General features: G+C 45.8%; 1 protein-coding gene across 2 annotated transcripts in view; it reads left to right on the top strand.

Annotated features, from left to right (window-relative positions):
• YJEFN3 (YjeF N-terminal domain containing 3) overlaps positions 1-15,590 on the top strand; it is a 39,484-nt gene that overhangs the window by 9,228 nt on the left and 14,666 nt on the right. The window contains exons 2-4 of one of the 2 annotated variants that reach the window (XM_063147001.1): positions 4,021-4,126; positions 8,842-8,952; positions 13,749-13,862. In XM_063147001.1, coding sequence (XP_063003071.1) covers positions 4,021-4,126; positions 8,842-8,952; positions 13,749-13,862 — 331 coding nt within the window. Of the gene's footprint in view, positions 1-4,017; positions 4,127-8,841; positions 8,953-13,748; positions 13,863-15,590 lie in introns of both variants that reach the window. The other variant, XM_063147000.1, reaches the window with a different exon arrangement.

Below are 15,590 nucleotides of genomic sequence, written 5' to 3'. Positions count from 1 at the left end.
AGCTTGCACATTGTTTGAACTGTTTTAATTGTTTTTACTGCTTTTAAACTATATACTGGTTTCAACTTGGGCTGAAAACAACAGAATGAAATTTAATAGGGATAAATGCCAAGTAGAAACCAAAGGCACAGTTACAAGATGGGGGATACTTGGCTCAGCAATACTACAAACGAGAAGGATCTTGGAATTGTTGTAGATCACAAGCTGAATATGAGCCGAGAGTGTGATATGGCTGCAAGAAAGGCCAATGCTATTTTGGTCTGCATTAATAGAAGTATAGCTTCCAAATCATGTGAGGTCCTGGTTCCTCTCTATTCGGCCCTGGTTAGGCCTCATCTAGAGTATTGCGTCCAGTTCTGGGCTCCACAATTCAAGAAGGATGCAGACAAGATGGAGCGTGTTCAGAGGAGGGCAACCAGGATGATCAGAGGTCTGGAAACAAAGCCCTATGAAGAGAGACTGAAAGAACGGGGCATGTTTAGCCTGGAGAAGAGAAGATGGAGGGGAGACATGATAGCACTCTTCAAAGACTTAAAAGGTTGTCACACAGAGGAGGGCCAGGATCTCTTCTTGATCCTCTCAGAGTGCAGGACATGGAATAATGGGCTCAAGTTAAAGGAAGCCCGATTCCAGCTGGACATCCGGAAAAACTTCCTGACTGTTAGAGCAGTACGACAATGGAACCAGTGACCTAGGGAGGTTGTGGGCTCTCCCACACTAGAGGCCTTCAAGAGGCAGCTGGACCACCATCTGTCAGGGATGCTTTAGGGTGGATTCCTGCATTGGGCAGGGGGTTGGACTCGATGGCCTTGTAGGCCCCTTCCAACTCTACTATTCTATGATTCCATGATTCCATGATTCATGGTTGAATTTGTGTTTAGCTGTGTATATTTATTGCTTTATGTGGTTTGGTTTTACCTGTACACCGCCCTGAGATCCTAGTGATATAAGGTGGGATACAAATGTTTTAAATCGATCAATCAATCAGCATTAGCATGTGTGTGTGTGTGTGTGTGTGTGTGTGTGTGTGTATGTATGTATATATATATATATATATATATATATATATATATATATATATATATATGCCCTCCCCACCTCCCAGCTCTGAGCTCCTTAGTCCACCTCTGTCACATCTTCGAAGGCCTGTTCTACACACACACACACACACACACACACACACACACACACACACACACCTCAGCTTCTCTGGGTCACCTACCTGGGTCATACACCTTCCTCTCTTGGCAATCAGCAACAACAGAAAATTCACAAATGCCAGAAATATGAGTTGGTTTCCCCACCCGTTTGGATCCAACGCATTGACATATGTGAACAATTACTGTTCATTCTCTCCTCTCCCTGCTGCCCCAGTCCTTGCAATCTCGTGCCAGGGCATTTGGCGCTCCGTGCCAGGAATAAAACAACCAAGGCATTGTCTACATTTTCTGTATCATACAAATTCCTGTCTGCTTCCTCGCCTGTACAGCAACGGAGCGGCAGAGATAGTGGTGGAGCACCGGAGGGTGGGGGGCTACGTTGCTTTTTGTTCAGGAGCTAGCTGACCCAACTTTAACCCACATAATGAATCCCACATTTTTATTCAGCCAAACAGTTTTATTTTTCTAAAGGATGGAGACAAGCTGTCCTCAAAGGGCCGGCGCTACAGGTGGGTGTTAGGGGGAGGCCCTTGAGACATTGAGGTCAGACAAGCGTTGGAGTATGAACACTGCTGCATTTTTTTACAACGAGGATTGCCAAATTGTTCCGATACACTAAAGGTCTCCAGATACACCAATCTAACACACATGTTTGTCAGATCATGCAGCATGTGGGAGCCGAAATCAATTTTTTGCACAAATCCGTCATATATGTGATTTTTAGTCATGTTTCGTGGTGATGGTGGTAGGCATCTGCACGCTGATTGTCGCTGCATTTGGAACGAAGAGGTTGCATTTCAGCTGTGCCAGATTCAGGGACTGGCCGACGAGACCACATCACGCCAGGCCTTTTCCAGCTTCACTGGCTGCCAGTCCAGGTCCGGGCCCGATTCAAAGGGCTGGTATTAACATTTAAAGCCCTAAACGGCTTGGGGCCAGGCTATCTGAAGGAATGTCTCCTCCCATATGTACCTGACTGGACCCTAAGGTCATCCTCAGGGGTCCTTCTCCGCGAGCCCCTGCCAAAGGAAGTGAGGCAGGGGGCTACCAGGAGCAGGGCCTTCTCTGAAGTGGCACCCCAGCTGTGGAATGAACTCCCCAGAGAGGTTCTCTTGGCCCCTACACTGTATTCCTTCCGTCGCCAACTGAAGACCTTTTTATTCTCCAAGCATTTTAACAGTCTACAAATAAATTTTAACTTGGTGTTTTAAATTTGTAATTTTGCATTGCTGCTGTTTTTATCTGGTTGAGCTTTTATATTGTGGTTTTATACTGTTGTTTTATACTTTGAATGTTTTTATTTTTTGTGAACCGCCCAGAGAGCTCTGGCTATTGGGCGGTATAGAAATGTAATTAATAAAAAATAAATAAATAAATAAATAATTAAAAATAAATAAATGCTTCACACTTTAAAAATAAGAATCCGTAGTTCAGAACGTTGGAGAACAAGGAGGCAGTTTGCAAATGGAGATTTATTTAAATTATAGGTGTACATTCACCATAGGTTTGTCCTCTTACACAATATTACATTTGGAATTATTGTCACGTAGTTGGCTAAGACCTAGGAGAACCGTTGTCAATTATTTATTTATTTTATTATTGCATTCATATCCGCCTTTTTTCCTGCAAGGAACCCAAGGCGACGTATATAATCCTCCACCTCTCCATGTTATCCTCACAACAACAACCCTGTGAGGTAGGTTGGGCTGAGAGTCTGTGATTGGCCCAAAGTCACCCAGTGGGTTTCCATGGCCGAGTGGGGACTAGAACCCGGATCTCCCGACTCCCAGTCTGACACTCTAGCCACTACACCACACAGGCTAACCAGTACTGGACTACAAGTGATTGCAGTCGATCAGGAGCTGAATATGACTCTTGCAGTATAATGCAGCTGCAAAAAAGGCAAATGTGACTCTAACAGTCAGGAAGTTTTTCCTGATGTCCAGCTGGAATCTGGCTTCCTTTAACTTGAGCCCGTTATTCCATGTCCTGCACTCTGGGAGGATCGAGAAGAGATCCTGGCCCTCCTCTGTTTGACCTTTCAAATATTTGAAGGGTGCTATCATGTCTCCCCTCAATCTTCTCTTCTCCAGGCTAAACCTGCCCAGTTCTTTCAGTCTCTCTTCATAGGGCTTTGTTTCCAGACCCCTGATCATCTTCGTTCCTGGCAATAAGCGCTGTAACGTATTTATTTTACTTACTTATTTATTTATTTATTTATCACAGAATCATAGAATAGTAGAGTTGGAAGGGGCGACCATCGAGTCCAACCCCCTGCTCAATGCAGGAATCCACCTTAAAGCATCCCTGACAGATGGCTGTCCAGCTGCCTCTTGAAGGCCTCTAGTGTGGGAGTGGCCACAACCTCCCTAGGTCATTGGTTCCATTGTCATACCGCTCTAACAGTCAGGAAGTTTTTCCTGATGTCCAGCTGGAATCTGGCTTCCTTTAACTTGAGCCCGTTATTCCGTGTCCTGCACTTTGGGAGGATTGAGAAGAGATCCTGGCCCTCCTCTGTGTGACAACCTTTTAAGTATTTGAAGAGTGCCATCATGTCTCCCCTCAATCTTCTCTTCTCCAGGCTAAACATGCCCAGTTCTTTCAGTCTCTCTTCACAGGGCTTTGTTTCCATAACAATGACTGGTACAGAAGCAAAAATAACAGTTTTGCTAGCTTACAAGCAGAAGCAGCCATTCACCCAGAAGCCTTTGCAAGCAGCCATGGTTTTGCAAACCACCAGGCCATACACCATCCTCCACTGAAATTGTCCGGTTGCAGTGCTGCACTTTGACGCAAACAGAATTTCCTAGAGGATTTTATTTAACCATGTCACTCCCTCCCCTAACTTCCATTGCAGCAGAGAGGAGGCAGTGGCCATTGAAAAAGAACTCCTGGAAGAGTTCAGGTTTGGATATCAGCAGCTGATTGAGATCTGGGGTCATGCGTCTGCCATGGCAGTAACCAAGGTGAGTTCACTGTACTGGGAGAGGCTACTGGGGGCTTCCCTGGTGGAGATACTGGGCCTGTTCAGACAACGTGCTAAGCCATGGTTAGGCCACTAACCACTTTGTAGCAAATAGTTTAAACCATGGTTATGTAGCCACCATGGTTAGGAATGGTTCCTAGACACGCTAAGTCACGGTTCATATGACATGCTAAGCCATAATGTTTAATCACCGTGGCTTAGCGTGTTGTCTGAACAGGGTCGCTGAGTGTGACCTAAAGAACCACGTTATCGGTGCTGGTTTATTTTTATTTATTTATTTACAATATTTATATACTGCTCCCCATTCAAAAAATTTGGAGCAGTGGGCAAGCCGAATAAAAGAATAAAAACACAATTAGAAATACATTTTTAAAAGAGACAAAAGTCCAATAAAATCACGGCTGATCATTAAAGGAAGGCTTCCTGGAACAACAACATTTTCAGGAGACGCCTGAAGGAATACAAAGTTGGTGCCCACCTGACCTCCAGAGGCAGGGAATTCCATAGGAGGGGGGCCACCACACTGAAGGCTCTTCCCCTAGTGGACTCCAATCGGACCGTAGGTCTATGTGGGACCTAGGTGGGTTCCAGAATTTATTTATTTATTTATTTATTTATTTATTACATTTCTATACCGCCCAATAGCCGAAGCTCTCTTTGAGGGGCACAGTGTCCCCTGGTGGCCCTCTGTCCGTGGACCCTGGTGGGCTTATCCAAGCAGTGTTGGGCTGCTGTGCGTGGCCACCTTTACAATTCTCCACTATGTGCTACAGCAACTCTAAGCCAGGGCATGTTGGGAAATTGAAAGGATGGCAAAACCCTTCAAACACTGTTGGGATTTCCACACGCTGTGACATAGAGGGTTCAGAACCTCAGCCTGGGCCCAACCCCAGCTCTCGTTGTATCCTAGTCTGTCCCTCTGCGGTTCCCCAAGTTGCCATGTTTTTAACTGTGTTGCTGAATTTTGTAATAGTTTTCATTCAAAAAGTTTGCATTGAGAAAGGTCTTTCCCCTTTTAACGTTTCAATGTATTGTAAAGTAGGGTGACCGTATGAAAAGGAGGACCGGGCTCCTGTATCTTTAACAGTTGCATAGAAAAGGGAATTTCAGCAGGTGTCCTTTGTATGCATGTCGCACCTGGTGAAATTCCCTCTTCATCACAACAGTTAAAGCTGCAGGAGCTATACTAGAGTGACCAGATTTAAAAGAGGGCAGCTTTAACTGTGGTGATGAAGAGGGAATTTCACCAGGTTCTCCATATGCTGAAATTCCCTTTTCAATACAACTGTTAAAGGTACAGGAGCCCTGTCCTCCTTTTCATAGGGTCACCCTATGTAAAGGCCATAGGCTATATATACAATAAAGTTAAATAACAAATCCTGTATATGGTCACACCCTCTTTCCCCTGAACACGGATGTTTTCCTGGGTTTCCACAGTCCTCCCGCATCTTTCACTCTTCTTTCTTGTTTTTCAACTCACCTGCAAATATGCATATAAAAATGCGATTTCGAACAGGTTCCATATATACAATTGAATCAAGATGCTTTCTATGTGGTGTTTTTACCACTGCTCCGGTGTGCTTGGACACACCAGTAAAACCCAGCACAAAAGGAATCTTGGATGCAGTTGTAAATCTTGCAGTGTTTTGTCCAGGCAGAAGGTAACGAGGACTGAGAAGGAAGACACAAATTAACCGAAAACTGTGGAAGATGATGCACCCTTCCTTCTAGAACTAGCTTTAACATTTCTTCTAAATTGGACTGGAATTGTGCAAGAGTGAAATCATAGAATCATAGAAGACTAGAGTTGGAAGGGGCCTATAAGGTCATCAAGTCCAACCCCCTGCTCAATGCAGGAATCCACCCTAAAGCATCCCTGACAGATGGTTATCCAGCTGCCTCTTGAAGGCCTCTAGTGTGGGAGAGCCCACAACCTCCCTAGGTCACTGGTTCCATTGTCATGCTGCTCTAACAGTCAGAAAGTTTCCCTGATGTCCAGCCGGAGTCGGGCTTCCTTTAACTTGAGCCCATGATTCCGTGTCCTGCACTCTGGGAGGATCGAGAAGTGATCCTGGCCCTCCTCTGTGTGACAACCTTTTAAGTCTTTGAAGAGTGCTCTCACGTCTCTCCTCCGTCTTCTCTTCTCCAGGCTAAACATGTTATTTTATAAATCCTGGATTTATAAAAAGAACAGCATGGGGGGAACCTGCCCTTCCCCTTTTTTCAACCTAAACAAGGTGCCGCTTTCCAGTGGGGCAGGCACAACGGCACCTGCCTGCCAAAATCAATGGCACCCTTCCCTGACCTGGTGCTCTCAAAATGTTGTTGGACTAGAGTTCCCATCATAGAATCATAGAATCATAGAATAGCAGAGTTGGAAGGGGCCTACAAGGCCATCGAGTCCAACCCCCTGCTCAATGCAGGAATCTACCCTAAAGCATCCCCGACAGATCCCTGACCCTTGGCTCTGCTGGGTGTAGCTGACAGGAGTTGTAGCCTAAACCATCTGGAGGGATCCAGGTTGGGGAAGTCAGAAGACTTCCTGACTGTTAGAGCAGTACAACAATGGACCTAGTGAGGTTGTGGCCTCTCCCACACTAGAGGCCTTCAAGAGGCAGCTGGACAGCCATCTGTCAGGGATGCTTTAGGGTGGATTCCTGCATTGAGAAGGGGGTTGGACTCGATGGCCTTATAGGCCCCTTCCAACTCTGCTATTCTATGATTCTATAAGTTTGATCTATGAGATTAGAATTCGATATTGTACTTTCTTAACCAGCGGCAACGGCACATCTAGGTGATCTGTGGTTTTATAACCAGGCACTTGCTGCTCCGTGGGCAGTTCCTCTTGACATTGACCAGAATGTATTTCATTTGTCATCCCTCCCTTTGGCAGGATGGAATTGGATGCTTTGGATAGCCTTTATTTACTCCATCTGGTTTTTTTAATTGATTGCAGACTTGGCTCAGCATCTTATAAGATCATGACTTCTCTGCGGAGGAAATGCCGGGCAGTTTTCAAAGTCTGGCAATGCCCAGTATGAGGGAGAAACAGGGACTCCCTACCCCACCCCTCCCACCAAGAAAAATACAATGCATTGCCTACTTTTAGGCCCATCCAATATTTTTTGCTAAGTTCAGAATCAGTTATTTTTGTTTAATATACCACGTATTTTGCACTGGAGTGGTGAGAGGTTTTGTATAATTTTGTCTAGATATACACCGAACCTAGGAGTCTGAGTCTCCCGCAGGAATGTAACTCCATCCAGCACAAGTTGAGTCCCTATTCTCCGTCGTTTAATGATGCAACTATGCCCCCGTCTATACGACAACGGGATTGCTCCTCGTTGAATATAAACCTGAATTTTCGTAGATTCGAATCTACACAAAGTGTGTCACACTGCAGCAGCAACAGGGATTTACCTCCTGAAATTTTTTTTGTAGTGCAGTCACTAATGTTCATATGCGCATATACGCACATTCGCACATATGATGCTACAGAGTAGAGATGAGCAAAGCTATAAATTTTATATGCGGGGCTTTGCAGATTCATAGAAGAGGAAAACTAAGTGAGGAAAGGAACTTTAATTTCAAAAGCTGTATCTGCCTGTTCCCCTTATAGGATGAAAACTGAGTGACGAAAGGAACGAGGCAGCAGACGAGGATGTGAGCAGGGAACTGAACACGTCTCCTCTCTCGCGCTGCCTGTTCCCCCCTCTTTGCTTTAATTTCAAAAGCTGTATCTGCCTGTTCCCCTTATAGGATGAAAACTGAGTGACGAAAGGAACGAGGGAGCAGATGAAGATCTGAGCGGGAAACTGAACACGTCTCCTCTCTCGCGCTGCCTGTTCCCCCCTCTTTGCTTTAATTTTAAAAGCTGTATCTGCCTGTTCCCCTTATAGGACGAAAACTGAGTGACGAAAGGAACGAGGCAGCAGACGAGGATGTGAGCAGGGAACTGAACACGTCTCCTCTCTCGCGCTGCCTGTTCCCCCCTCTTTGCTTTAATTTCAAAAGCTGTATCTGCCTGTTCCCCTTATAGGATGAAAACTGAGTGACGAAAGGAACGAGGCAGCAGACGAGGATCTGAGCGGGAAACTGAACACGTCTCCTCTCTCGCGCTGCCTGTTCCCCCCTCTTTGCTTTAATTTCAAAAGCTGTATCTGCCTGTTCCCCTTATAGGACGAAAACTGAGTGACAAAAGGAACGAGGGAGCAGATGAGGATGCGAGTGGCAGACTGAACACGTCTCCTCCCTCTCGCTGCCCTTCCCCCCTCTTTGTTTTAGTTTTAAAGCTCCATCAACATGAAAAAGGAAGGAAGGAACGAGGCAGCCAGAGGAGGACACGATAGGAGAGAAGGAGGGAAATCGGCCAATCACTTTGTCCTGCCCTCAAAGTTACGCCCACATGTCAAAATGCAATTTAACTCCCCTAAGGACACATACTCGGACGTTGATCCAAAAGTCGCGGTAAATCATCACTACGAAGATGCGCATTATCACGTCAAAAACCCGGTGCTGCAGCGAATGCGCGGCTGCGTCATGTGTCCTGAAACGCAAATCTGCACATTTACGTTGGGGTTTAGAAGCCATATGGACAAGCCCTATGTGTTCTTCTTGCCCTGTGTTTTACTGTCCATTTGGTGCCTGTGCCACGTTTGTTTCCTGCATCCTCATTTTGTGGCCCTCTTGTTCTAGGTTTTCCCTCGAAAGTCTTTGCCGAAGAAACAGCCGACGTTGTTGGTGGTCTGCGGTTGTGAACAGAATGGAGCAATTGGCCTGGCATGTGCCCGGCACCTGCGTGTGTTTGTAGGTACCCCTTCACGAGTTAATCTTTAACAGGTCTCCTTTGGGATTACTCAAAACTCCTGCAGCTCAGCTGTGCTGCCTGTGATGGGCTTTCCACTGGAGATGTTTAAGCAGAAGCTGGACTGCTAGGTGAGGGCCTTCTGAGGGAATGGGTTGTCCATACACCGTCGCAAATGCGCACTTTAGAATTTTTGGACAGATGACACTGTCGTGTTTCTCAGAACACTCCTGCTTTCAATGGGAGGCAAATGACGAGGCCTGCTAAGTAACCCACAAAGTTTTTATTAAGCAACAAACGTCTCTTCTACCTGAAGAGAGTCTAACTTCTTCGAAACGTCCCCCTAGGCAAAACTATGCAAACTAGGCAAGACAATTGTCCGCCCAAGAAGAATAGGAAGCCACTTCCCAAATGTCCTTAACTTCAGAGTGCCTGGTGCGGAGGCAGGTTCTGGCGTAATCGAACTGACTTTCTCACACCTTCCTTCTGCTCCGTGTGTTTTAGCTTCCAGCGGACCTTAGTATCAGCTAGCTTGTCGGGGCTCTTGTCATATATAGCCTTACTCCTCCTGTTATGGGAGTAGGTGACACAAGTAATCAATCAGAAACAGATTCAGACTCAGAAGGAGGTTCACACGGGAGAGGATTCAGCCGAAAATCTGCCCCCTCCAGAGTCTATCTCTTCAAGGCCAAATTCTATGCCTTCAGGGGACAAGGAGTTAACTTCCGGGGGTGAGCATTCAGAAACCTTACTTGATGCTAGGAATCGCCAGAAACTAAAACGTTCAGCGAGATTAGAGGCAAAGAGACAGTCGGACAGATTGCATGAGAAATCGTCAATGCATCAACCACCTTGAAGTTATGAACATTTGAAAAGCCATTTCTTTGAACTGACAATTGTTTTACTTAGTTTGCATAGTTCTTGCCTAAGGGGGAGTTTCACAGAAGGTGTCTAGTTTGTGTTACAGAAGTGTTTATTGCTTACAATAATGCTTTGTAATTTGCCTAGCACTTTGCCTCATTCATCTCCCAGAGAAAGCTGGAGCAGCTACAGTACACAACAGCGCTCTCCTCCGGAAGAAAGCTCACTTCCCACTGAGTGTGTAGGATTTGGCCTTGAGGAGATAAGCTCTGGAGAGGGCTGACTTCCAGCTGGGGAATCGCCCGTGAGAGCTTCCACCCCCACTGGTACAGGCTGGCTGGTGTCTGACACTGCGTCTTCTAGTTCTGAATCTGATTCTGATTGATGACATGAAACATCTTCTCCCAAAACAGGCAGTAGGGTTAGACATAGAATCATAGAATAGCAGAGTTGGAAGGGGCCTACAAGGCCATCGAGTCCAACCCCCTGCTCAATGCAGGAATCCACCCATGACAGCCACAGCAGCAAATGCGAAGCCATCCAGCGGCAAACCATGGAAAATCTGCTCCAAAAAAGTTGGGCATTTACTTCGACTTTTTTGGCAGTGGACACGACTCTGCTGCTGTAAAAAAGCAAAAAACAAAACAAAAAACAAAAAAAAAACCCATACAAACGTGGGGGGGGGGAGAGGAGAGGAGCAGTGCCGTTTCTCCCCCCCCCACCCCGCTTTTATTTTATGCTCTAAATCTGTGGAGCTCTGCAGAAACAAATATAAATTTGGGAGGGCCGGGCAATCCCCAATCTGAATATGCAGAACTCCGCAGATGGGGTTGTTTAAATTTTAAAAAGGGGGAGGGATTGCCCCGTTCCTTTCCTCCGCACCCTATTTCTTTTTTAAAAAAACTTTTCAGAGGCCAGGGCAGGAAAATTCACACTTGCCTTTCCTTCCCATGCAGATGCTGGGAAGGAAGGCAAATGCGGGTGCAAGGCACCTCCCAGGGTCAAAGCGCCTCCGTATAGACAGGGGCCTAGAGGGCAGAACCCCAGGCCCAGATGTGCTTGCAGCTGCTGTTGGGGGAGAGGGAGGAGAGTTGTGCATTAGCCCTGCTCATCAGCTGTGCAGCAAAGGCATCCCTTTTCCTTTGTTCTTTTTTTTTTTTTAATTCTTAAGCAAAGAGAAGTGGGAAACTGAGCTGTGTGGGTGGGTGTTTTCTGAGGTAATTTGGAGGGTTTTTTCCCTGGGGTTGAAGTGGGGAGGTGTGTATGAGGTAACTTTCTGAGGTAATTTGGAGGGTTTTTTTCCTGGGGTTGAAGTGGGGGGGTGTCTCTTTTTGGGGGGGGATGTGTGTATGAGGTAACTTTCTGAGGTAATTTGGAGGTTTATTTCCTGGGGTTGAAGTGGGGGATGTCTCTTTTTGGGGGGGATGTGTGTATGAGGTAACTTTCTGAGGTAATTTGGAGGGTTTTTTCCCCCTGGGTTTGAAGTGGGGGGGTGTCTCTTTTTTGGGGGGGATGTGTGTATGAGGTAACTTTCTGAGGTAATTTGGAGGTTTATTTCCTGGGGTTGAAGTGGGGGGTGTCTCTTTTTTGGGGGGGATGTGTGTATGAGGTAACTTTCTGAGGTAATTTGGAGGGTTTTTTTTCCTTGCGTTTAAGTGGGGGTGTCTCTTTTTGGGGGGATGTGTGTATGAGGTAACTTTCTGAGGTAATTTGGAGGGTTTTTTCCTGGGGCTGAAGTGGAGGGTGTCTCTTTTTTGTTGGGGATGTGTGTATGAGGTAACTTTCTGAGGTAATTTGGAGGTTTTTTTCCTGGGGCTGAAGTGGGTGTGTGTCTCTCTTTTGGGGGGGGGGTTAAATTGCACTGAAATTTATGTTGGGGTTTCCCCACCCCCCTGTACGATGTTCCTGGAAAAGGAAATTATGTTTTCCTTCCTAGAAGCACCTGGAGCTTTCCAAGATTTTTATGGCGCGCTTAATATTCCTCACTCGTGGCCGTTTACGAGCGCTTTAAATGGTTTTGTGAACATCCAGTTTTGCGCCTGTTTTTTTAAGAGCACTTTTGAGTGGGGAAAATCCGGTATTTTTTGGCATTATAAATCAAAGTGCAAGTCCCCACTGGACACTAATGTAACTGCGTTATTCCGCTATACCATAGCACACATCATCAACATCTTCATCATCTATTTATTTATTACCCGCCTCTCCCTCTGGATCGAGGCGGGAAACAACAGTAAATAAAATAGAATACATAAAATTAGTTAAAAGAGTATATAAAACCAATACAATATTAAAATAACAGTCACTGCATCTTAAAATTCTTAGGTTTAAAATTCATCTGGGTAGGCCTGCCGGAAGGCACAACCTACGTAGAGGTTATGTAGCGGAAAGTAGGGGTGTGCACGGACCCCCCGCTCCGCCTCCGCCCGAAGCGCCATGGATCCAGTTCGGAAGGGTCTGAACCACCCTGATCCGCTTCAGATTCGGGGTTCGGATCCGAGGCGGTGCACAGCCTACCCAATTCAATTTCACAGATGCTCTGGAGGAAAAAGAGTTCTCTGTGTCGTTGAGTGTCATCAGACGATGGGAGGGGTCATCACAGCTCCCTACCGTCGCTTTTCCGCCCCCCTGCTCCTGTCCCACAATACTTCCTCTTTTTTCCCAGAAAAGGAAGAGAAAGTAAATAAAGACCATGCGGCCCATTCAGGGACTGTTTTTATTGCACCACTTTTCCTGCACACAGCAGGAAGTGGCAGCACAATCCATTCCCCTCCCCCCCCCAAAAAAAGGATTAAAAGGTGTACATTTTGTGATGGAAAAAAAGGCAAGAGAGTGCCCTAGGCGAGGCGAGCTTCTTGCACCCCCCCCCAAATAAATGCCAACTTCGATTTTTAAGAACAGATGTTTTGTAAAAAAAAAAAAAAAAAGCACAAAACTTGCACTTATTACGTTTTTTCTGAAAACAGCTAATTTGTATAAAACGGTGACCTTTAAAGGTCAGTACTGTGCCCCTCTGAGGTCTGTGCCCTAGGTGGCTGCCTCATTGGCCTAATGGTAGTGCCGGCCCTGGCAGGAGGCAGATGGAACCATCTAAAGGATGTGCAAAAAATCGTGAGTGTGATAAAACGCTCATCTGATGAACCCCCTTGTTAAGACTAACGGTGCTGTAGAATGTAGTCGTGGCTTTTTCACAGCTTTTCAAATTGCAAAAGGACTGCACGACGAAGTGAGGAGAAGCGGAATTCTGATTCGGAGGCAATGCCTGCCTAGGCTTCGGAGAGGCACACAGAATGGCAGGCGTAGGGATTACTAGCTTGGCAAACTCCGAATGCAACATCTCTCTGGTGTATAAAACCCCTTGAAGTCTCTTTCCCCGCTAAACGGATCTCACTTTACAAACTGCTCCTGTCTTGTTGATTTCCATTTGGTGTCGGTTTCACTTGTGTTGAACCATAAATCCATCCCATTCCATTTTCTGTGATTTTTAAAATAAAAATAATAATAAAATTGCACTTGAATCGTTCACATTTCTGCCATAAAATATGCATATCTGTGCATGGTTTTGAGCCAAGAACTGCATTGCAAAATTCGGAGACGTGTGCTCTCTGAAGGATTGCTGCATTCCAATCCGACTATTTGTCTGAGAAGTGCAAATTAGGTCAATTCGCTTAAAAATATGGATGGAAGAAAGTTCTCGAGGAACCATATATTTCCCCCCCTCTCCTATTATACCTCTGCTTTGTTCTGCATTCGCTCCCCTTGAAATCCAGTTTAAGCAAAATGTCTAAGATGTTTTGGGGAGTTAACGCGTGCAGAATTTGCTTCAGCTCTTGTTGTGGTGGAAGCTGGCGATCTAACCCGAACTCTTAAAAGTAAATCTAGTCAGGTAACGTTTATCTTTCCCCCTCTTTCTGAGTTCACTTTATGTTTTCCGTTCCAGGAATATGAGCCAACAATATTTTATCCCAAGAGATCTTCTAATCCCCTTTACCAGGATTTCACCACACAATGCGAAAAGATGGACATCCCTTTTCTTTCCTATTTGCCAACAGAGGTGAGCAAAAGTACTTGAATATCTTTGCTAAGAGAACCGGTTATAGTCCTAAAATTACATAACATTCACAGGGTTAAATTTTAGAATCTATAGGAGTAAAATTAACCAACTATTGTGTAAGGGCGATGAGTGTCGTGTTTTTCAGAAAACTCTTTCTTTTGATGGGAGGCAGATGACGAGGCTTGCTAACTAATCCACAAAGCTTTTATTAAGCAACAAATGTCTCTTCTACCTGAAGAGAGTCTAACTTCTTGGAAATGTCCCCCGAGGCAAAACTACGCAAACTAAGCAAGACAACTGTCCGCTCAAGAAGAATAGGAAGCCATTTCTCAAAACGTCCGTAACTTCAGAGCGCCTGGTGCGGAGGCAGGTTCTGGTGTAATCGAACCGACTTTCTCACACCTTCCTTCCGCCCTGTGCGTTTGAGCTTCTGGCGGACCCTAGCATCAGCTAGCTTGTCGGGACGCTCACCTCTGGAAGAAAGCTCACTTCCCACTGTGTAGGATTTGGCCTTGAGGAGATCAGCTCTGGAGAGGGCTGACTCCCAGCTGGGGAATCGCCCATGAGAGCTTCCTCCCCCACTGGTACAGGCTGGCTGGTGTCTGACGCTGTGTCTTCTAGTTCTGAATCTGATTCTGATTGATTACTTGAAACATCTTCTCCCAAAACAGGGGCAGTAGGGTTAGACATGACAGTGAGTTTTCCTATGGGCAGACCCCCCTAATATACAAGGATCCCCCCCAAAAAAATTACTGATAGTCTGTCACTGGTCAGGAAGAACCTCCTGACTCATCCTAGTTTGTCCAGCTGCTTGGGGACTTTGCCGGGGCCACCCCCTTTCAGCCCCCGGCTCCTTCTCCTCCTCCTCTTCCTTCTTCTTGTTATATGTTATATGTTTTATAGGATTGTTGTTGTTTTTTAGTTAAAAGCGTGTACGAAGACCCACCCACACCCACACAATTAAACAGAATACAGTGGGTTCCAGAACACCTAAGGTATTTTGTCTTGTGTTTCTTTGGCTGCCCTTTGGACCTGATGTCCAGTGAGGACCCACAAGCTGAGTTGTTGAGTGTTGGGTTCTGTTTCTGAATTGTCCATTCAGTTCTGTGAAGGTGAGCAGGCACACCGGTTGTTTAATAGCGAGGCAAGAACATTGTATCATTGGGTGGGTGAGTGGGGTGGTTGCCTGGCTACCTTCTTCTTCACTGCCTTGAAAAGCTTTTGCCTTTAAAGTTTGGTATAAAAATAGTTTAAATTAATATATCATAGAACCATAGAATAGTAGCGTTGGAAGGGGCTTATAAGGCCATCGAGTCCAACCCCCTGCTCATTTCAGGAATCCACGTTAAAGCATCCCTGACAGGTGGTTGTCCAGCTGCCTCTTGAAGGCCTCTAGTGTGGGAGAGCCCACGACCTCCCTAGGTCACTGGTTCCATTGTCGTGCTGCTCTAACAGTCAGGAAGTTTTTCCTGATGTCCAGCCGGAATCTGGCTTCCTGCCACTTGAGCCCATTATTCCGTGTCCTGCACTCTGGGAGGATCGAGAAGAGATCCTGGCCCTCCTCTGTGTGACAACCTTTTAAGTATTTGAAGAGTGCTATCATGGCTCCCCTCAATCTTCTCTTCTCCAGGCTAAACAGGCCCAGTTCTTTCAATCTTTCTTTATAGGGCTTTGTTTCCAGACCCCTGATCATCCTGGTTTATATATTTAAAAATACATAAAACTAAA

The sequence above is a fragment of the Elgaria multicarinata genome, chromosome 23 (assembly GCF_023053635.1).
Source record: "Elgaria multicarinata webbii isolate HBS135686 ecotype San Diego chromosome 23, rElgMul1.1.pri, whole genome shotgun sequence".
In the NCBI taxonomy this organism is placed as follows: domain Eukaryota; kingdom Metazoa; phylum Chordata; class Lepidosauria; order Squamata; family Anguidae; genus Elgaria; species Elgaria multicarinata.
Note: the sequence above shows the minus strand (reverse complement) of the source record. Positions and strands in the feature narration are given on the sequence as shown.